Source organism: Callithrix jacchus, chromosome 10 (assembly GCF_049354715.1).
Source record: "Callithrix jacchus isolate 240 chromosome 10, calJac240_pri, whole genome shotgun sequence".
In the NCBI taxonomy this organism is placed as follows: Eukaryota; Metazoa; Chordata; class Mammalia; order Primates; family Cebidae; genus Callithrix; species Callithrix jacchus.
Window position 1 is genome coordinate 11,191,005 of NC_133511.1, and position 21,754 is coordinate 11,212,758.

General features: G+C 39.8%; 1 protein-coding gene across 5 annotated transcripts in view; it reads right to left on the bottom strand.

Moving 5' to 3' along the window:
- Window positions 1-21,722, bottom strand: part of BTG4 (BTG anti-proliferation factor 4) — a 48,365-nt gene extending 26,643 nt beyond the window's left edge. Inside the window, exons 1-6 of one of the 5 annotated variants that reach the window (XM_035264488.3) lie at window positions 21,646-21,722; window positions 14,902-14,989; window positions 5,266-5,460; window positions 4,642-4,779; window positions 3,636-3,834; window positions 1,593-1,744 (exon numbers count right to left, since the gene is read on the bottom strand). In XM_035264488.3, the coding sequence (XP_035120379.1) occupies window positions 1,593-1,744; window positions 3,636-3,834; window positions 4,642-4,779; window positions 5,266-5,438 (662 nt within the window). In that variant the 5' untranslated portion in view covers window positions 5,439-5,460; window positions 14,902-14,989; window positions 21,646-21,722. Of the gene's footprint in view, window positions 1-1,254; window positions 1,745-3,635; window positions 3,835-4,641; window positions 4,780-5,265; window positions 5,461-14,901; window positions 14,990-19,190; window positions 19,388-21,645 lie in introns of those variants that run through there. The other 4 variants (XM_035264487.3, XM_054241543.2, XM_035264490.3 and 1 more) reach the window with 4 other exon arrangements.
- Window positions 21,723-21,754: the final 32 nt, after the last annotated feature.

The following is a 21,754-nucleotide window of genomic DNA, read 5'->3' on the forward strand; positions in this document are numbered from 1 at the left end:
CCCCGTTTTCTGGACACCAGAATTCACCCACACACGTATGGAAGCTGGCAAACATCACAACCACCTCCAGGAGATGCTCTGCTGAGGGGTCAATAAACTAGCATTGTGGTTGCCTTTAGAGAAATCTGGGAAGATTCACTACAACTGCCACACTCTAACAGAAAGCTCTTCAAGAAAGGACAAACTCACTTTTCAGCACCAAGAAACTTGACCTTATAAGCCATTAAGGGTAGGTGAGTTTTTCCCCCGAAAAATGCTATGTGCCTTAATGAACCATCATTTGTAGAAAAAAAGAAAAAAGAGCTTCACCCAAAGTAGTGAGGCTAGCATCAAGCCCCCTTCATCAGCACTGGCATGAGTGTTGGCATGTCCTACCTGAGGTTGGGACTCAAGGTCATAGCTTTTCATATCCACTCAGAGCCATTGGCCCAAAGCACAAGTCTACTCACAAGAGAACTGAGCTGTGACTTCTCCAATGCTACCAGCTTCCTGGATCCAGCACCACCCAACAGTGGAAACTCAGCAAGAAAACCCAGATGTAGAGAGAAGATACAAGTAGCTGGAGAAAAGAAAAGCCTTAAAATGGAGATGAGAGAGAAGATAGGGATAAAGTTTTGAAGTAGAAGAAAACAAAAAGAACAAGTCTCCCGCTGAGAGCACAGTAAAATGGAGTAAAACAGATTGAGGAGACAGCTACAATATGGCTTAAGTGGAGATTAATAGGCGCTCTGAACAACAGCAAGGGCCCAGCTGAGAACACATAGCATGAGTAGGAATGGGTCCAGTCAACAGGGTTTTGGGAATTTTCTGACAACTAGAGACACAGAATTTAGAAGAGTCAGACTATTTTGGGTGAGTAAAGTGAAGCTAGATTGTAGAATCTCCCTTTCTAATTTTAAAATCTGTAAAATCTAGCAAAGATAAAATTCACCAGCAGCAGCCTAAGGGGCATTTCGTCATACCATAAACATTGAAAAGTAGCAGCCAAAAGAATTCTCACTGCTATCAAATTGTAGAGAGAGTCATCAGCTTTCCCTCTATCAAGTGGTTCAGGGTGAGGGGAGTAAGAATGAATGGGGGCTGGGCGACGTGGCTCACGCCTGTAATCCCAACACTTTGGGAGGCTGAGACAGGAGGATTGCTTGAGCTCAGGAGTTTGAGACCAGCCTGGGCAAGAGAGAGAGAGACTCCTTTGCAAAAAAAATAAACAACTTTTAAAAGTTTGTTTCTCGCAACAAACTGAACTAAGAAGTATTAAAAACACAGGACATTTATTTAAACCATTACTTTTCCGAGTCTTATTACAGGTCAGTATCTTCATTCCATTACCTTACTGGGTACATTCACGAATATTACATAAAACTTCATTTAAATTAAATAAGAATTAAAAGAACAGCTAAGAACAGAGTCAGGATCTGTATGAGAGGATTTGCCATTGTGCACCCTAGTCCCTAATACAGTCATTTTTTGTTTCACGGGCCTCTCAACCTTAAACTCATTTTTATTTTAGAGAGAATAAAAGTGCTCCTTTGAGCTCTCGCCCGCCATGTGCCCAGTCACTGCATCATCGGCGTGTGTTGACCCAGTGGTACCTGTCCACCCGGTGCACAGCAGGCCTGTAACACTTAGGGTGCTTCTGCGAGCCATGGTAAGTGTAAGCCAGGAGGCCAACACGGCTGTCCACAACATTCTTTTTGCGGGCTATTTGGAACCAAGATTGAAAGGGCTGTTTCAAGTTTTCAACCTGAAAAAAAATAAATAAATAAAGATCTCTAACAAGCTAGCTGTAAGGACTAAATAGGAACCCATAATTCAAAAGTCAGGCCCTTCAAAAGCACAGGGAGCAAAAATGAAGAGAATTGAAAGTACATAACCATCTTTGAAAAATTCTCTAGCACTTGGTGGGGACATAAGTCACTTTATACTGTACCTTTTTAAGAAGTTAATTAATTTAACTAAAAACTTTTTAATACACTTATCCAAGTGAGTGTTTATTCTTGAGTGGTTGACTTCCATCCCTATCTCACCCCCTCCAGCCAATGCAAAACTGCAGGTTCATGATCTTTGGAACCACAGCCTAGAAATCTTCATTTTTAACACCTAAGATGACTGATAGATCCTTTTTTACAGATCACACTTTGAAAAGACACTGCTGTAAAAGAATGTAGCTGATTACAGGTCTGATCCCCAAATGGAAGAAGACCTTTCTAAGCATAAAAATAGAATTAAGGGCAAATACCATAAACCCTCATTCAACATTTCTTGGAAACCAATTTTAAGTGAAATGACATAGAGCGGGTCTTTGAATAACATAGTTTGGTAATAACACTGAGAAAAAAATGGCTTTGTCATACATCATTTTACTTAAAGTCACTGTTTCCAAGAAACTATAATGATACAAATAGTTTTAAAAACCAGGGACAAAACATTTGCCAGAGATAAGACAAGGAGTTAAGATAGTTCTGGCATATAAGGAACCTGTAATAACATTAGAACTTCAAATAATGAATGGGTGAAGAAGGGAAAATCTGTAAGACAGTAGGTGCTAAAACATTTGGGCACATGGAAATTTCATTGTTTAATTTCACTAATACTGTATTATATATGCATATCATGTTAATCTAATCATCTGTTTTTTTAATGAGAATAGCTGATTCTAGAGAAAGGCATTTTTACATACAGCTGGTGAGACTACAAATAAATACAATTTTCTATGTGGTGTCTCAGCTATATGTTAAAGACCAGAAAAATATTCACACTCAGTGACCCAGTAGTTCTGTGCTTGAGAATCAAACCTCAAGAAATAACCTAAAATTCAGCCATCACTCTACAAGTTATCAGCGTTTTAAAAAATGTTACAACCATGTGGAAACAATCGAGAATGTCTGCCAATGATAAGTTACAAGGGAGACAAATGAATATTAAAATGTTAATTGCTTTAACATGTAATACATAGGTGATTAAGAGAATATACAGACAAGTATATACATATATTAAATTCTCTGTAGATCAGTGTTTTTCAAATTGTGGGCCATGAAATCAGTTTAGATGCTTGAAATCAAATTAATTTAATTGGAAGTGTTGGGAGCATTGCTTCTAGTAAATATAAGTACTGTTTCATGAAACTTTTTAAATATAAATATGCATATCTTTCAATGGGCTGTGGTTTAAAAAGAAGAAAAAAGTTGAGAAAAACTGCTCGTGGCAGAATTTATAGCCATTTGGCCTTTCCTCAGTCCAAATTTTCTATAAATGCCATGGTATTTTCAATTAACGAAAGAAAGAAAGAAGGAAAGACGGAAGGAAGGGAAGGAAGGGCAAGCCAGCCCACCAACCTAATCTTTGATTATGCAGGAATTTAAGTGAAAGGAAACCTGTGTGTCTTCAAATACTGTATGAAGAAAGAGGACAATAAAAGACTAGGGGAGATCCTAAAAGCTCAGTCAAGTGTATGGAATACTCTGTGCAGTGAAGGAGATAGAAAAAGTTTTGCCAAAATACTAAGACTGTGGCTTAAAAATCTTTATAGTTTTGTTCTTTCCATGTTTTGTTTGCTTCTTTGTTTTTATAACAAGTACATTCTTTTTAGAATTAGAGAGTAAAAAGTATAAAAAAAGAACTGGAACACACTGGACCTGATAAATACTCTTTGGATTGCTGACTTTAGGAATGACGTGAGGTTCCTTGCCACAACTTTCTTCATTGCAGGAAGTGCCAGAGGAATCGTCTGATGAGGCTCTACTAACTGCATAACTGATCTGTTGATACAGCTCCCATTCCTCCCATCTGCCTTTAAAAGAAGCAACTGTAAATGGATGACTTTTCTCACCATACCTAAGTAGGAAAAGAAGTTTAAGTGCTGATTAGGGATTCAACTTCCTACAAGTTTTTTTTAATCGCAGTTTAGGTTTTGGGGTACTTGTGAAGGACATGCAAGATTGTTGCATAGGTACACACATGGCAGTGTGATTTGCTGCCGTCCTCCCCTCCACCTATATCTGGCATTTCCCCCCCATGCTATCTGTCCCCAGCTCCCCACCCCCTGCTGTCCCTCCCCTATTTCCCCCACAACAGACCCCAGTGTGTGATGCTCCCCTCCCTGTGTCCATGTGTTCTCATTGTTCAACACCCACCTATATGCTAACTTATTTTAAAAGAAATTGCCTTAAAAAATTGAAGGACATTATGATCTTCACCTACTACACTGTTATAAATGAGGATATTCTATAAGAGCTATTTTGGTTAATGGTTCAGAAAAAAGCAGACTAGTTTCTTTTGATTCAGTTAACTGAATTGTCCCATAGTAGATAACTCTTCTTCCTTTCTGATATTGCCTATAATACTTATCTGCTATCAACCTATGGTTTGTAATAGATACCGTTACCAATCTACAGTTTGTAACACGGTGCAGTGATTAAAGCCAGATTTCAAATATTTTGCAAAATCATTGTGCTTTCCACTCCACCCACTTTGAATAGAAGTCTGCATTTCTAACAGAAGTTTGTATCTAAAATCTTAACCAAGAAGCGTCCCTGCTGCTAACTCAAAGCTTTGGGGCATCATCTTTTATGAAGGTATATGAGGTTGTCTAACCTGAGGTTTCCAGGAACCACACAGCACACAAACTATGAGATCACTCACCGACAGCACACTTCAAAGGGATCTACCCATATGGTCAGCTCCTTTGGAAGTCCCAGGTGAAAAAAATCCACCTTACTCTCCGCACACGCCCTTTCTAGAATGGGATCTTTATTCTGATTGTTGTTTATCCTGATGCACCTTTTAAAAAAAAAAAAGTGAAGGGAGATGAAGACATGATAGCAGGTACTTTACCAGGAAAATTACATTGTGCACACACTGTTCCAGTACACATAGCTCCCACCTCACCCCTACCTTCCCCTCAGCCTCCCCCACCCTCCACTCTTACAAGTCAGACATCATCAACTTTCGATCCAGTGGCTCAGAATGTCCGTTGCATCACCAAGTCACAAAATTAGTTTACCCGATATTCACAGCTTATCTTCCATGGCAAACACAAACTAGAAATTGCTTCATCCCCCTCACATAAGAGGGTTTTTCTGTTGTTTCCATTCACACTGTCATCTACTATGTCTCCTCCTTTCGAGTCCACATTCAAACAAATGTGAAGTCGAGCCTATAAAATTTTCATTATTATATACAGAAAACAAGATCACTCCATTTTCTTAGGAGTTGGCTGTTGCTTGGTGATTACGTCCCTTTGCCATCCCGTGTGCTAGCTCTCACCTGAAGGCTTGCCCTTTAGAAGGGCAATCAGAGTGCCAGTGACTTCTGTATGTTTCAAACAAGATCGTCATCAGCTTTTCTGCAAAGTCTTCTATTTGCTTTTTGCTTAGTTTATTATGTTTTTTCACCAATCTTGTGACAAAGAAAACTGTTGTTGCAATTTCATCCCTCATGATTCAAGAAAAATAAGAAGGTCTGAAATCATTTAAAGGGAGCAAGAAGAAATAGAAACAAATGTTTAACTTATTCTCAATATTCAATTGCCATTTAGAAATTTTACATGCCTTAAAAGTAAAACAGAGATAAATTGCTAGAAAGTATTTAGTAAACTAGACAAGTACATGAACACTATAAATCAACATAACAGCCAAGAACAGCAATTCCTCAAACAGCCCATTTTTAAAGGTTTTCAAAGAAAAAGAAAAGTCTTTTTAAAATTTTAAAGCACTTAGTAATAAATGAAACATCACTGTGCAACTTTAAAATATCCGCATATGGAACAGTAATTACCTTAAGCATCACTTTTTAAAGATATATCAACAAAGAGCAAAATATTTCAGGGGAGAGTAATTCCAAAATGTGGCTCACAGGTTGCATGCTTTAAGAATAAACAAACACATTACTTGCCAACAAAAGCTCTTTAGCCCTCAAGAAAAGAGACAAAAGACCAACTGCACAATCCCCTTTGTTTCCAAGTCTCACCCACACCTGCTGATGAGTTTGAGGCTGAAGTTTATATAAGCCTGGGCCCTAAAGGCTGATGGGTGTTTCACCTCACACAGGCGCTGTCTATCGAGATAATCATATAGCTTCTTCATATACCAATCTGGTCTCCATCTGATTGCTCCTTGGCATAAGTGGAGTTGGTTCTCTGTTTAAAGTGTTTAAAAATTTCAAACTGGATCTATATTTTCTATTTTGCTATTATAATCTTATCTTTTATAACAGAGTGAGAATCAAGAATTCTTCTTCCGTATCCTTATATCATACATTCCAATAATGTCATCTCTAACTTAGCTGTTAACATATTAAAGAATTCTGCCTTCAATTTCTTACAAAACTTGTGAGGACCACTTTGAGCAGTTGTTATGTTAACAACACATTTTTACTAAAGTGTTTATTTGTAGGACAAGTAGAAGAGATCTGAGCTTATCTAACCTCATCAGTTCTCAAAGGGTGGGTCAGTGACCACTTGATCTGGACTCATATTGCTTGTTAAAAATTCAGATTCTTGGCTGGGCTCATGCCTGTAATCCCAGCACTTTGGGAAGCCGACACGAGCAGATCACCTGAGGCCAGGAGTTCAAGACCATTCTGGCCAACATGGTGAAACCCCATCTCTAATAAAAATACAAAAATTAGCCAGGCATAGTGATGGGTGCCTGTAATCCCAGCTACTCAGGAGGCTGAGGCAGGAGAATTGAACCCAGGAGGGTTGAACCCAGGAGGGGAGGTTGCAGTGAGCCAAGATCATACCACTGCACTCCAGATTGGGTGACAGAGCAAGACACTGTGTCAAAAAACAAATGTTTTTTTTAATTTTTAAATTCAGATTCTTGGACCTTATTTCAGATCTGCTGAAGCAACTCTTCTCAAGGTAAGGGCTGGCAATCAGTAGTTACCAAGTTCCCCCAGGTGATTCTAATACCCACTAAGAATTAAGAACCACCACACCTGATATACATAAGTCTTTAATGCTCATAATTAGTGATCATTCCGTTTCTTCATTAGTGAAAAAGAACTCACTGTCTTACAAAGAAGTCCATTTCATTTCTAAAAAGCTCCAAATAACAGCCAGCACTTCCTATCTATGTGGAGCCTAATCTACCTCTGATTTTTCTGCACATGCAGCCTAGTTTCCTTCTGGAACTACACCAGTTGTGTCTAATATTCCACCACTTGATGACATTTCAAATACTAGCTACTCAGCCTCCCTCAGCCTTCTCTTTGTGGAGCCTAAAGAGTCTCAGCTTTTTTATATTTCCTCCTATAGACTCAGCTCACCATGCTGGGTACCATCACAATGAGTGTCAGGTGTGTGAGTAATCCTCTTTTTCCAGTGTGAGGCTCAGACTTGCACACGATGCTCCAGGTGTGCTCCACCCCTAGAGACTGTCACGGGACTGTTGCTTCCCTTCCTCTGAATACTGTACTCCAGAACACAGCCTCAGGTGGTTTTTACCTTGTTGGCTATTGCATCATACCATTGACTCACATTGAACTTGCATGCACTCTTTTTCACTAATGCTATCATGTTGTCCTATCTTTCCCTTCCTGCACAATACAGAGTTTAAAAATATGGGCATTAAGATCAGATACACCTGGGTGGGAACTGCAACTTTAGGGCTCACCATCTGTGTAACCTTGGGCAACTTAATTTTCTGCCTGTGAAATGGGAGGTACAATAGCAACCTCATTAGGTTGTTATTAAGATTGTAATAGATAACACTAAAGCACTTGCTCTTGAGCTGGGCAGAGGGCCTCATGCCTGTAATGCAAACACTTTGGGCCCAGGCAAAAGGATCACTTGCGGTCAGGAGTTCGAGGCCAGCCTGGGCAACTCAGTAAGACCCCGGTCTCTATAAAAATTTTAAAAGTCAGCTTGGTGTGGCATGTACCTGTAGCCTTCTAGAAAGGCTAAGGTGGAAAGATCACTTAAGACCAGGAGTTCGAGGCTGCAGTAAGCTATGAGTTGTGATTGTGTCACTGCACTCCATCCTGAGCAAAAGAGCAAAGACCCTGTCTCAAAAAAAATTTTTTAAACCTTTCACCACTGATGAACTGAGATGAAATACATATATTAGGTAGTGTGCTGGCTATTGTAATGTCTTTGATGCTTGAGAGGTATATGAAATGGTAAGTATAAGGATTATCAAAGTTGGTTAAGGATACAAAAGTGGATAGAAGGAATTAGTTCTAGTATTCTAGTACAGTAGAGAAATTATAGGTAACAATCGTTGTATATTTCAAAATAGCTAGAAAATTTGTAATGTTCTCAAAACACAAAAGATAAACATTTGAGGTAATGTTATCCCAATTATCTAATTTGATCATTATACATTATCTACAAGTATTAAAATATTATACGTACCCCCAAAATACATTATATATCAATTTTTTTAATTGTTTAAAAGAACTATGAAATTGGATGGCTGAGCATCTTGATTTCTAAGAATATGATTTAAGATTTAAGTAAGATTAATTCAATTTAGTAACTATTTAAACGTCTTCTATGTACCCAGAACATATTAAAATAAACAAAAGTGAAAGTGGGACCTTAAAAATCTTCCAATTCCATAGTTTTTGTTTGTTTCATCTGTCCATGTTCTCATTCCTCTTCCTCAGTGGCTGGGGCACACAAACTGTTGCACTTTGGAACCACCTGAAGATCTTTTAAAAATAGCAATGTCTGCCTCCTCTCCCTTACCCCAGACATTCTTTCTTTTTTCAATAGAGACGGGGGTCTCCCTATGTTGCCCAGGCTGGTCTTGAACTCCTGGGCTCAAGAACCCCTCCTGCCTTGGCCTCTCAAAATGCCGGGATTATAGGTGTGAGCCACCATGCCTGGCCAAGACTTAACTGGGATGTAGTGCGACCTGCACATCAGGATTTTTAAGTTTCCCAAGTGATTCCAATGTGAAGCAAAAATGGAAATCATTAAGATACACACCGCCTTAGTTGTGAAGCTTTCAAGCTTATTTCACACTTTTGATTGCTTAATAATGCCATAAATTTAACAGATTATTAGGACAAATTTGCATCATTTATTCTCATATTTTCCGAGCCGTTTGCTGGGGTAACTTTTGCAAAGATTATTTTTTTTAATTTAGGTTAAAAGGGACAAAGCTGAAAAGTAGGGTAACTCCCTATATACTGCTGAAATGTTGCTTCTGAATTAAAGGCAACAGATGCATTAGCAAACACAATTTTTTTCTTTTCAAATGGTTAGTTTGCATATACAATAATAGAGTGGTGCCAGGTGTTGAATAATTCTCATGACTTCATATTCCCGATGACAAACTGTTCCCTTGCACTTTGAGTTGGTGAAGTACGTTAACTGATGATGTTTTGAACCCTCTCCTAGCGTTATTTTCTGCAACAGGCCCAGGCAGGCCTTGGAATTTATGAATAGAATGGTAGAATAACAATCTACTTAGATTTCAGGGAAGAACAATCAAATAAAAAGTAAACATCATGCAAGATTTCCTTCGGTTACTTGTTTATGACTTGAAACACCTTGTTTAAATCACCTCCTTTACATTAATGACAACTACACCTTCTGTTTTAATTAATACTCAGTGACTATTTACTGACCACCTACTACGCAGACACTAAATATTAGTGGGGCTGGGGATAAAAACAAAATTCAACTTTCCTTTCAAGAGGCTTATCATCTAGAGAAGGAAATCAAATATATGCACAAGGGACTACTTGGATGTAAAGTCTGGGAAACTAAATACTTAAAATTTATTCCAAAATACTAATGACCAAGAGATTAATGTTATCATTGAAAGAGTGAAGTTCAGTGGAAGAGTCAGCATAAAACAGATGGTGATTCATTCAGATTGAGGTACGCTAAGCTTTCAATGGCAATTAAATACCCAAGTAGTAATGTCCACTGACAAGATGTTAGAATTTAGCAGAAAGCCCAACCTGGGCTGGCCTAAGCCAATTCCCAGCTAAGTAGAAGTAAAAGTGACTGCTGCAATTTGAACAACTCTCCCACTGTCCTGTGTAAGGTCTAAAATTCTCACTATAAGACAGTTTGTTCCCTTGCGTAAAACCTTGTCTTTTAAGGATTTCTTTTTGAAAATGTCTGATGAGCTGTCTGTAGTAGAGCAACAGGATGGTGTTCTGTTTGGGTGAGGGGATTATTTCCGGGTAAAGAACCACACAAAACAAGAAATAGGAGGTTCTTGCCATTTGGAATGAGGATAGAGAACAGAAAGGAGGTGAAGAAGCAAAGACATATTTTACTTCCCATTATGTCTGTAACAGAGAATCAAATGGTATAAAACATGAATATGGCTGAAATGACCTTGTACAAGTAACAGTTTCTAGAATTGCATTCTTCATTTTAAACTGAGGAAATTCAACTTGATGGCTAAGGAATAGTCAAGACCCAAAGTTCATCAATGAAGATGAAAGTCAAAAATCCGGTTCTACATTTGTCTTCTGCATTTTAGCAAAATTTCACTTTTAAAATGAAAATATTTATGCTTATACAAGTTTAGAAATAGGCAAAATAAGTTTGAAATATCCTCTGAATTGAATATTGTTTGCTGGACTTATGATATAATAACCATTCTTATAACCCCATTTCATTTCTTTAGCTTCCCTCCCTAAACTACAACTTATATCCCTAGGTTCAGCCATCCGTTTGCAAATACATGCCATTGCCAAAGAAGGGAAAGGTATAGATGTTTTAGCAAAATTCCACTTGTGACAGAACTATATTCTTTTTTTTTGAGATGGAGTTTTGCTGTTGTTACCCAGACTGGAGTGCAATGGCGCGATCTCGGCTCACCACAACCTCCGCCTCCTGGGTTCAAGCAATTCTCCTGCCTCAGCCTCCTGAGTAGCTGGGATTACAGGCACGCGCCACCATGCCCAGCTAATTTTTGTATTTTTAGTAGAGACGGGGTTTCACCTTGTTGACGAGGATGGTCTCGATCTCTTGACCTCATGATCCACCAGCCTGGGCCTCCCAAAGTGCTGGGATTATAGGTGTGAGCCATCGCACCCGGCCAGAACTATATTCTTTTAATAACAGCAAGCAAGTAGCACTATTTTATAAAACAATGAACTGATTCTACCCACACATAAACTTAGTTCCATTATGGTCATCACATAAAAGGAAGTTACACTAATTGCTGAAACAAAATTGCATATCCCAACACTCTACCTAATAAAATTCTACAGCCATACAATGTTGATTTGAACGCAGAAGTTAATTTTAGCATAGCCTGATCAAAGTAAAATTCCTTTACATACTATGCAAGTGTTTTATTTGCCACAAGCCTTCTTCCTAATTTGTATTTTCTATGTGTGTACTGAGCATTCACAATGTAAGTGACATTGTTTCAAAGAGCACAAAAGATACATACACTTATATAACGTTTCAAGTTAGAAATCAAGATAACTCCTATTCAACATAGTACCTGAAGTCCTACCAGAGCTATCAGGCAAGAGAAAGAAGAAATAAAAGGCATTCAAATTGGAAAAGTAAGTCAAATTATCTCTGTTCACTGACAATATGATTGTATACCTAGAAAACCCTAAAGACTCCTCTAGAAAACTCCTTGACCTGATTAACAACTTCAGTAAAGTCTCAGGATACAAAATCAATGTACAAAATCAGTAGCATTTCTATAAATAATAATACCCAAGCCAAGAACCAAATTAAGAACCCAATCCCATTTACAGTAGCCACAAAAAAAAAAAGAGCAAACTATCTAGGAATACATTTAACCAAGGAAGTGAAAGATCTCTACAAGGAGAACTACAAAACACTGATGAAAGAAACCGTAGATGACACAAATAAGTGGAAAAACATTTCATGCTCATGGACTGGAAGAACTAATATGGTTAAAATAACCACTTGCTCAAGCAATCTACAAATTCAATGCAATCCCTATCAAATTACCAGCCTCATTTTTCACAGAATTAGGAAAAACAATCCTAAAGTTTTGGACCCAAAAAAAGCCCAAATAGCCAAAGAACGCCTAAGCAAAAAGAACAAAGTCAGAGGCATTATACTGCCTGATTTTGAATTATACTATAAGGCTATAGTAACTAAAACAGCAAGGTCCTGGTACAAAAACAGACCCAGAGATTAATGATACAGTATAGGGTTCTCTAACCCAGAAATAAAGCTACAGCCAACTGATCTTCAATTAAAGTCAACAAAAATAAACAATGGGAAACAAGATACCCTATTCAATAAATGAAGCTGGGAAAACTGGCTAGCCATAGTCCGAAGATTGAAACTAAATCTCTATCTCTTAACATATACAAAATTACCTACAGATGGATTAAAGACCTAAATGTAAAACTATAAAACTGAAACTATAAAAATCCTAAAAGAAAACCTAGGAAAGTCCCTTACAGACATTGGCTTAGACAAATAATTTATGATGAAGATTCCAAACACAAATGCAATAAAAACAAAGATAGAGAGACAGGACATAACCTAAAAGTTTCTGCACAGTAAAATAAATAATCAATAGGACAAAAAGACAATCCACAGAATGGGAGAAAATGTTTACAAATTATACTTCCAACAAAGAATTAGTATCCAGAATCTACAAGAAATTCAAACAACAAACAAAAACAAACCCATTGAAAATGGGTGAAGGACATGAACAGCCATTTCTCAAAAGAAGAAATACAAACAGCTAACAAACATATGACAAAATGCACATCACTAATAATCAGAGAAATTCAAATTAAAACCACATTGAGATACCATCCCACTCCAGTCAGAATGGCTTTTATTAAAAAGTCAAAAAACAGCATATGTTGGCATGTATGCAGAGAAAAGGGAATGCTTACACACTGTTGGGGGGAATGAAAATCAATTCAACCTCTATGGGACACCGTGTAGAGATATCTCATAGAACCAAAAATAGAACTATCATTCCACTCAGTAATCCCACTACTGGATATCTAACCAAAGGAAAAGAAATCATTACATTAAAAAGACACTTGTGGATTTATTGCAACACCATTTACAATTAGAGCAAAGTCATGGAACCTACCTAAATGTCTACCAACTGTGGATTGGGTAAAGAAAATATGCTGTATATATACACCATAGAATACTACACAGTCATAAAAGAAGAATGAAATCATGTCCTTTGCAGCAACATGGATGAAGCCGGAGGCCATTACCCCAAGTGAACCAATCCAGAGGTAAAAAAATATTAAATATTCTCACTTATAAGTGTAAGCTAAACAAATGGTGCATGTGGAAATGAAGATAGAGAAAACAGACTCGAGGTACTCCAAAGGTGGGTGGGAAGGGTTGAAAAATTACCTACTGGATACAATGCCTAATATTGGGGTGATGAGTACAGCAGAAGCCCAGCACCCAACATTATGCATGTAATACCTATGTAACAAACAAGCATATGTACCCTTTAAAAAAAAGATAATTCACTAAAATAATTCAGAGTGTAAGAAAACGTACATCACTCTATACTAATATAATAAATGTGTATATATGTGTCAGCACTCTATACTATTACAATAAAATGCCAAATTAAAAACACAATCAGAATATAGGAGAATGATACTTTCTTACTAATGGAACATACTAACTTTAGAGTATTAAGTGTAAATAAGTGTATTAAGTGTAAGAGGGATTAGAGAAGAGAAAGGATCACAATGAACTAAAAGTACTGGGAAGATTTTACCCAGGAAGAGGAATTTAAGCTTGAGATTTCAACAAACTATCAAGGAGCTAAGAGCAGGAAGGACAATATGAACTTCGCCAAAAGTAAGCAAGATGAAATCCTTGAGATATATTCTATAAATACAGACGAAATAAAGATAACAAATGAGGATTATGTAAATTTTTTAAATGAAATATAAATTTTCCACTTTAAAAAAAACTTAAGTGCCGAATGAGGACAGTGGAAATAAAAACAAGAATAAGCAGACATAGAATGATGTTTAAGAGGATGGCATAAAGTATTTTCATTCTTGTAAATCAATTAATTAACAGGATAATCAGTCTGTTTTCTCCTTTTGGCTAAACAGAGTTACAGAATACACTCTAGAGCTCTTAAGAAAGAGAATACACCTTCTTCAACTGTGCATCCAGACTACTAACTAGCTTATTGAAACCTTAAAATTACTTTTAGAAACCTGAAACTCTACCTGAATGTTTTTTGTTTTATTTTGTTTGGAAAGATGATAGAGGCCAATTAGTAGTGGGACAAGGCCAGGAAAGTTCATCTGTTTAGTTCTAACCTAGAGAAGATCATTGATCCTTCACTGACTCAATGAATAAAGCCTTGGACAAAAAAACTCTGGTAGAGCCAATCCAATCGTCTGCTGCCTATTGCTAATTCTACTGACCAAACCTTGATGATGTGGTGGTGCCGAGGCAGCAGATTCTCTTGAATTCACAAGCATATGAATTTTAAAACAGCTTGGTAGGCCGGGCGCGGTGGCTCAAGCCTGTAATCCCAGCACTTTGGGAGGCCGAAGCGGGTGGATCACAAGGTCAAGAGATCGAGGCCATCCTGGTCAACATGGTGAAACCCCGTCTCTACTAAAAATACAAAAAATTAGCTGGGCATGGTGGCATGTGCCTGTAATCCCAGCTACTCAGGAGGCTGAGGCAGGAGAATTGCCTGAACCCAGGAGGCGGAGGTTGCGGTGAGCCGAGATCATGCCATTGCACTCCAGCCTGGGTAACAAGAGCGAAACTCCGTCTCAAAAAAAAAAAAAAAAAAAACAGCTTGGTTTTTGTGATACTCCTCTCCTCTGCTTCCTGTGGGCTAACCCTTACCAAGATTTACTTCCTCCTGTAGGTCCCTGAAGAGGAGAGGGATCCTCTCAGATTTGCACCTGAGCCATTTTCCTCATTCTATTCTCTGTTTGAGATTAATACATTACTGTCCTCACCTGCTTTGGCATCCTTGATAGCAGGAGCTGGTAGGTCAATGAAGAATCAGCCAGCATATCTTTCTTGGAGAACTCCTTTATCCTTCAACTGGCAAGAGGATAAAAGAGCTTCAGTCTCTTTTCATTGTCTCCTTTCAGTTCTGGTCTCCTGCCAGAGTTGTAACTCCACATATCTAACTCCACCACGATATTCTTCCACCACCTGAAACTAAACATCCCTACACCTACAATCACAATTATTCTCTGAGTAGATTTTCCCTCTCAATACCTCTACTTGTCATCAAAATCTGGAAGTTAATCTTGTTCTGTGTGTTCACTTGAACCAGTTACCCACCATGTCATGCAACTTTCCTTCACAAAGTCTCTCTCTTCATCCCATATTTTCTACAACACTTTATGCTGAAATTTACTAATCTAAATGGTCTTTCAGTCTCCTCTGTCTCTCCCTCTTCTAATCTATGCTACCTTATTAATTCTCATAAAACAACACATTTTATACATCTGGGGCTCCTCGAGCAGAATAATGAAACCGAAATTCTCTGGGCCTTTTGTCTTTTTTTTCTGATGAACTTCATAGCAACATATGAGCAGGCAGGTAAGTAGGATGGTGGAGGACTGTAAATGTTAAAGTCCTCTTTAATCTGATTTCCCCAACGAGAACACACTCATGGCTCTTCCAGTTGGCCTCAGACATTACAGTCTCCAGAACCTTGCTTGTGTTTTTCCTCCACAAATTGCTCCTGCTACCAAAAACATCTCCTCTTCATCTCTAGTATTTTTGCTTCTAGGCTCAGCTAAGTCTCATCTTTCCATATAGTCTTCTCTGTGTCCTAACCTTTGATAATTTTCCTTTTCCTTTTTCCTAAATGTTGGCCATAATGTTGTATGAGTCAGCAGGGTTCCTGAAGCATTGTTTCATATAACCATCTTGATACTTAATAATGATATATAATATAAATAGAATATATAACATAAATGTATATTTAATCTAATAACGTTATATTAATATAAAGATATATTCATATTACATACTAATATAATTAACATAACTATATTATCTATATATACAGGCGTTGTCCATATCACCAACGGGACCACATAAATCCCTAGAGATTGTTCTTTAAAGATGGAAAATATACAACTGTTTGCTCCTACTGCTGAAGCCATAACTAAGAGCTTCAGCAACTTTAATTATAAAGCCTATTTTTGTTAGACTGCTTGTGATTTACCTGAAAGATAAATTAATTTAACATTTTATACTGAAAGCAACAGTATTGATTAATCAATAAATATAAACAAGAAGCTAATTAAGAATCTGGTGCACTCTTACTAATGAGAGTACAGTGAAATGGAACTAGAAATATGGAATTATAAAAACTGCTGTCAGCTCATTTTAGCTCAAAAGAAAATCTCCTCTCATAAATAGATTCAGTGATTTTTAGTTCTTCAAGGGTACTGAATTGACTTCAATTTATAAACTAGTTTCTAAGTATACTATCATGAAGGTTAATCATCTGATATTTATTGGTCTATACACCAAGATATGGTTTTATATTTCCTAAGAGAAAATATGCATTTAAAAAAAAAAAAAAAGCAGATTTAGGCCGGGAGCAGTGGCTCGCTCCTGTAATCCCAGAACTTTGGGAGGCCAAGGCAGATGAATCGCCTGAGGTCAGGAGTTTGAGACCAGCCTGGTTTCTCCATTTTTAATAGAGAAACCCCATCTGTATTAAAAATACAAAAAATTAGCTGGGCATGGTGGTAGGTATCTGTAATCTCAGCTACTCGGGAGGCTGAGGTGGGAGAATCGCTTGAACCCAGGAGGTGGAGATTGCAGTGAATGAGATCCCACCATTGCACTCCAGCCTGGGCAATAAGAGTAAAACTCCACCTCAAAAAACAACTTTAAAAAGCAGCTGCTAAAATCCAGTAATTTCTAGTTAGTCTAATTGTTCTTTTTTTTTTTCTCTTCTAACAACATCCTTCAAAAGCTGTGGGAGATGGTGAGTTTGTGTGCACTGAAGGGAGAGATATGTTGACTCCATTGTCACCACCTTTTCTTTTTTTTTTTTCAGTCTTGCTCTGTCACCCAGTCTGGAGTACAGTGGCACGATCTCCGCTCTCTGCAACCTCTGCCTCCCAAGTTCAAGCAATTCTCCTGCCTCCACCTCCCGAGTAGCTGGGACTACAGGCACACACTACCACCCCCAGCTAATTTTTGTATTTTTAGTAGAGACGGGTTTCACCATGTTGGCCAGGATGTCCCCAGTCTCTTGACCTCATGATCCACCTGCTGTGGCCTCTCTAAGTGCTGGGATCACAGGCGTGAGCCACCGCACCTGGCCTGTCTCCATCTTTTCTAATTCCCAACTCCCAGCAAGCTAGTCTTGTATCTAGAAGTGGTAAATTAAGTCAATATAAATTTGCCAAAACTAAAACAGAAGGTATTTGTTTTTTATACTCTTCTTGGCGTCCTCCTAATCATCAGCCGCATCAATCCTTACAGCTCCTTTTCCATCTCCCTAATCACCAAAAGCCCAGAAATTAAACAGTAAACAATTCCCCAAAAGGTGCCTTCCTGGAACTGTCTAAAACAAATGCAGTCTTCTGTGTGGGCATTTAAAACACCACAAGCATTCTTACTTAGATTAAATCATGGGTCTCCCTGGTCTCCAGGCATGCCTAGACATGAACCATAAAGGGAATGAGATCCTTGGAGTTTCTCTAGTAACTGCAGGCCAAATCAACAGCAACCCTAAGAACAAGCATTCTCTCTTTTTTTTTTTTTTCAACAGAACTAGGCCACACACATTTTTTGTCGTTATTTAGATTTTTTAGTTGTAGTACATAGAAAATAAAACTTACTTTAAAAAATTATTTCAGTAGGCAATGCATCTTGATGACTTTTATATATGAGTTTTATTTTTTATTACTTTTGAAGAAAAGTCTGTAGAAACTAACTTTTCAAGGCATCTAATGCAACCATTGCCTTGGATGGCAGCAATCCAGCTCAGGTAAGATATTTAAGATGCAACTAATAATCATAAAACATCAATTGGGAAGAAGTATTCAATATGGTATTGGGTAAAAGTGACTAACAATTTGGTAGCATAGGATCGTTTCTATAACTGTCTCCTAACCAAGATTTCTAAGTCTGCATATTGTTATTGGAATGTAGACTATTTTGCTCCTACTTTTATATATGCATATTTAAGTGAATGTGGGTCATTTATGTAACGTATGCTAAAACATTGTGCCCCTCCCAAAAATGAGTATAAAATACAGTTATTGTAGATGTCTTGTCTTTCACAATTTAGTTCTACAAGTTAATTTTTACAATTAACATTTTCTGTGCTATATATTTTATATTTTGGTTTCTTTCTCTTCACTTTGGTGTGTACAGAACAAAGTATGCATTTGGGGGGACAGTGCTGTCTTTCATATGCAAAGAAAATGATATAACTTATTTAAACATTCTTGGGCAGTTCTTTGTTTTAACAGTGTGAGTTTGGAGTTTGTATTGAATGAGCCGGATGACCTGCCCATGTTCTTGTTACTAGTGGCATCTATGAGTCCATGCGCTGGTGTTAGGGAATCAATTTATAGCTGGGAAGTTTTCTTCTGTGGAAACTAATTTAGAACTAAGCCTTTGGTGTCAGCAGTGAGTGTTCTATATTGGATACATGAAGACCGTATTTCTAGGGGAGGCTGCTTCCAGCTGAATTTCAAGGTGAGGCTAAAGAGAACATTCCTTATCCTCACCTGATTCATTCATTAAAGGCAAAGAGGGAAGGAGTAATGAAAGGAAAGTTATTAGCAGAGATCTCCCAGAAGTCCTCTGTAACTGTCCCTTTTGCCAAACTGTCACAAAACATTGTCTGGCATTGACAGCCCTAACCCTGAATATCCAAATGTACTCTTGCATCAAGGATCTACTCAAGTCTCACCTCCTCTGGTAACCTTCTTTGACCTATTACAGCTCTCACTGAGGGCCTCCCTTCCATTTCTATCAGTATCTAGTTTAGTAACTTATAATATATACGCTGTCTTGAACGGTACGGTCTTGATCTCAAGAGGACCACGATCTGATGAAACTAACAAGCTGCCTGGCTCACTATTTGACTAGAAGGCCCAGCCTTCCCATCACTGCATGGCCCTCTGCGAGTACAAGGCCAAGTCCCCGACGCAGCATAAGGCTGCAGATAAGACTTTCAAAGGTATCTCCCCACATGTCAGAGGCTACCCAAGCCTGCCTCCGTTTGGAAAATTCAACCTATAATTTAAGGTACCTGGGAAGCCGCTTTCCCAGGGCAGAATGGGCACGGAAACTGGGTGGGCTGATGGGCGTCTTGGGGAATGAGGGAGTGGAGAAGGCGCTCTTTGCCCCTCCTGCTAGATCAGAAAGAGAAACGTCTCAAGAATCTGGGCCTCCATCTTCCAGGCGTCTTCCTGGAGGCCATTCAGGGACCGCCCACAGCCCCTTCTCGCAGCCTCCTCCCCTCCCCCACCCCTCCCCCCGCCCCGTCTCGCGCCCGCCCCGCCCTCGGCCCGCGGGGTTCCAAGGGCGGTTGGCCGCCCCCGCCACGGTCACTCGGCCGCTGGGAGCTGCAGGGCGCACGGGGTCTAGAGAGCCGGCTCTAGGGCTTCGGGCTGGGAACTGAAGCGGGGCGTGCGGGAAGTGGGAGCCCGGGTGGAGGAGGCGAAGGGGGACCTGAGCGGGAGGGCCCAGAGAGGTGCGGGAGGCTGCGGGAAGGGAGACCGGCACTCCCGGGAGTCAGGGGTCGGGGCGCGGCCCTGGAGGGCGCGGGTCTTCCCCCGCAGCGCCGCCCGCTGGCCGGGCTACGAGTGCGTGAGCGGCGAGGCAAGCGGGGGTCCCAATGGGCTCGGGGGGCGTCCTCGGGGGCCGCTCTCCCCGGGCCTCGCGCCCAGCCACTGTCGGGCGTCGCCCCGGGTGAAATGGGGTCCGAGGAGGGCCCCCACCCTGCGACCCCGCGTCGGCGCCGCGGACCGTCCGGGAGCTGCAGCCGCGGGCGCCCGGTGCTCGGTTTGTAGGCAGTGTCATTAGCTGATTGTACTGTGCTGGTTACAATCACTAACTCCACTGCCATCAAAACAAGGCACAGCATCACCGCGGCCAGGCTGGGAGGAGGACGCCGGCTCTGGCCGCCCGCAGCCTTCGAGAGAAGGTGCCTGAAAAGCGCGGCGTCGGCGTGGGTTCGGCGCAGGCCTGCTCCGCGAGTGCGCGCTCCAAGTGCGAGGAAACCCGCGGTTTCTCCAAATACAGTTAACTGTTAGCTCTCTCTAGGAGTCACAGAAGATGGAACAGTCTCATGCCAGGAAAGTGAAGTCCCTGGAGGAGAAGCCCCTCCACCCATGTAACGGTTAATACTGTATGCTATGATTCACTGTGTCTATTTGCCATTATCTAGTATTTACCAAGCCAGCAACTCAGTGGAGCTCCAACTCAACCAATGAATTGCCTATTACAACGTGTGGGGGTACCAACTTGAGACTGCAATTTTTTTTCTATGAGTCTAGTTACTAGGCAGTGTAGTTAGCTGATTGCTAATAGTACCAATCACTAACCACACGGCCAGGTAAAAAGATTTGGGAATTCATCCAAATGAGCTGCGTGTACATCATCAATGTGCTTGGGGAAGAAGGGTGTTGGAGAATGTTGATTTCATCCATTATCAATTGCTCAGCCAAGAGAAAAAAAAAATCAACATTTTAGCTGCTAAGTATACGACGTATGTAACGTGTATGTATGTGGGTTGTTTCTGTTTTTGTTTTTTGTCAATATTCCTTCAGGCTCTTAACCAAAATTTTAGACATAATGGGGAATAGGATTTTTTTCTTAGCTGATTGATGTAATTATATGAACATGTGATTATTAACTGAGACTGTATTGTTATATTTTTAGACTATTTTGAAAGAATAAAATGTCATAAAGACATAAATTGTGGTTATCACCATATGTCCGTTTCCTTTGCTAAACTGGCTTTCTGATGTCCATCTCAGTTTCTGCCACAGTAATTTTAACTTATCAATGAAGTGGTTAGGTTGTTCCTGCCTTAACAAAAATCTCCCCGGAAAGCTATTCACACACACGCACTTGTTAATACTTTTATAAGAATACATTAACAAAATTTTTCATACTTTTTTTTTCCTGTGAAGAGACTCTGTCCACTCATTAAGATATATCCCTTCTTTAATCATTTACAACTGTTACAGTCTAGGCAACTGCTAATGGGAGTGATTAGTAAATGCAGTTACACTTTAAATCCAGCTTGTTTCCTGAGATTTGTCTTAAAGGTTTCAGAATTTTTAAATCACAGAAACTATACGCATGGGCATGTATCTACCCAGTTCAAGCCTCTAGCTCCCAAGGGCTAGGCTTTCAGCCACCCCCATGAATCCTCCAAGCAACGTTCTGAGAACTTCCACCTAGCAGGTGCTGTGCCTGGCAATCTGGTTTGGAAAGGGGCATTGGGGTGACGGGGCTGAGGAATCTAAAGTTTATTTAACTATCTCTTTGCGGGGAGGGGAGAGGATGTGGCATGCCGACTGAGGATACAAGAAGCTAAAGTACTCCCGCACTGACTCCAACAAGACAGGACACATCCCAAAGTTGTTTTGACTCTCCCATACCGTCTCCAAGGTTTGGACTGGTCCCGAAACCTGTTCACCGCAGGGGTGGGCTTACTGACCGCCCCCACGCTCGTGGCGGACACCAACACCTACCTATAGGAAATCGAGAGCTGTGGGCAGTGGCTGGTATCAACTCGGCGGTTCTCGGAGGGGCGGGGCGGGGGCCGGGCGGGGGGAGGGGCGAGGACGCTTGGAGAAGCGT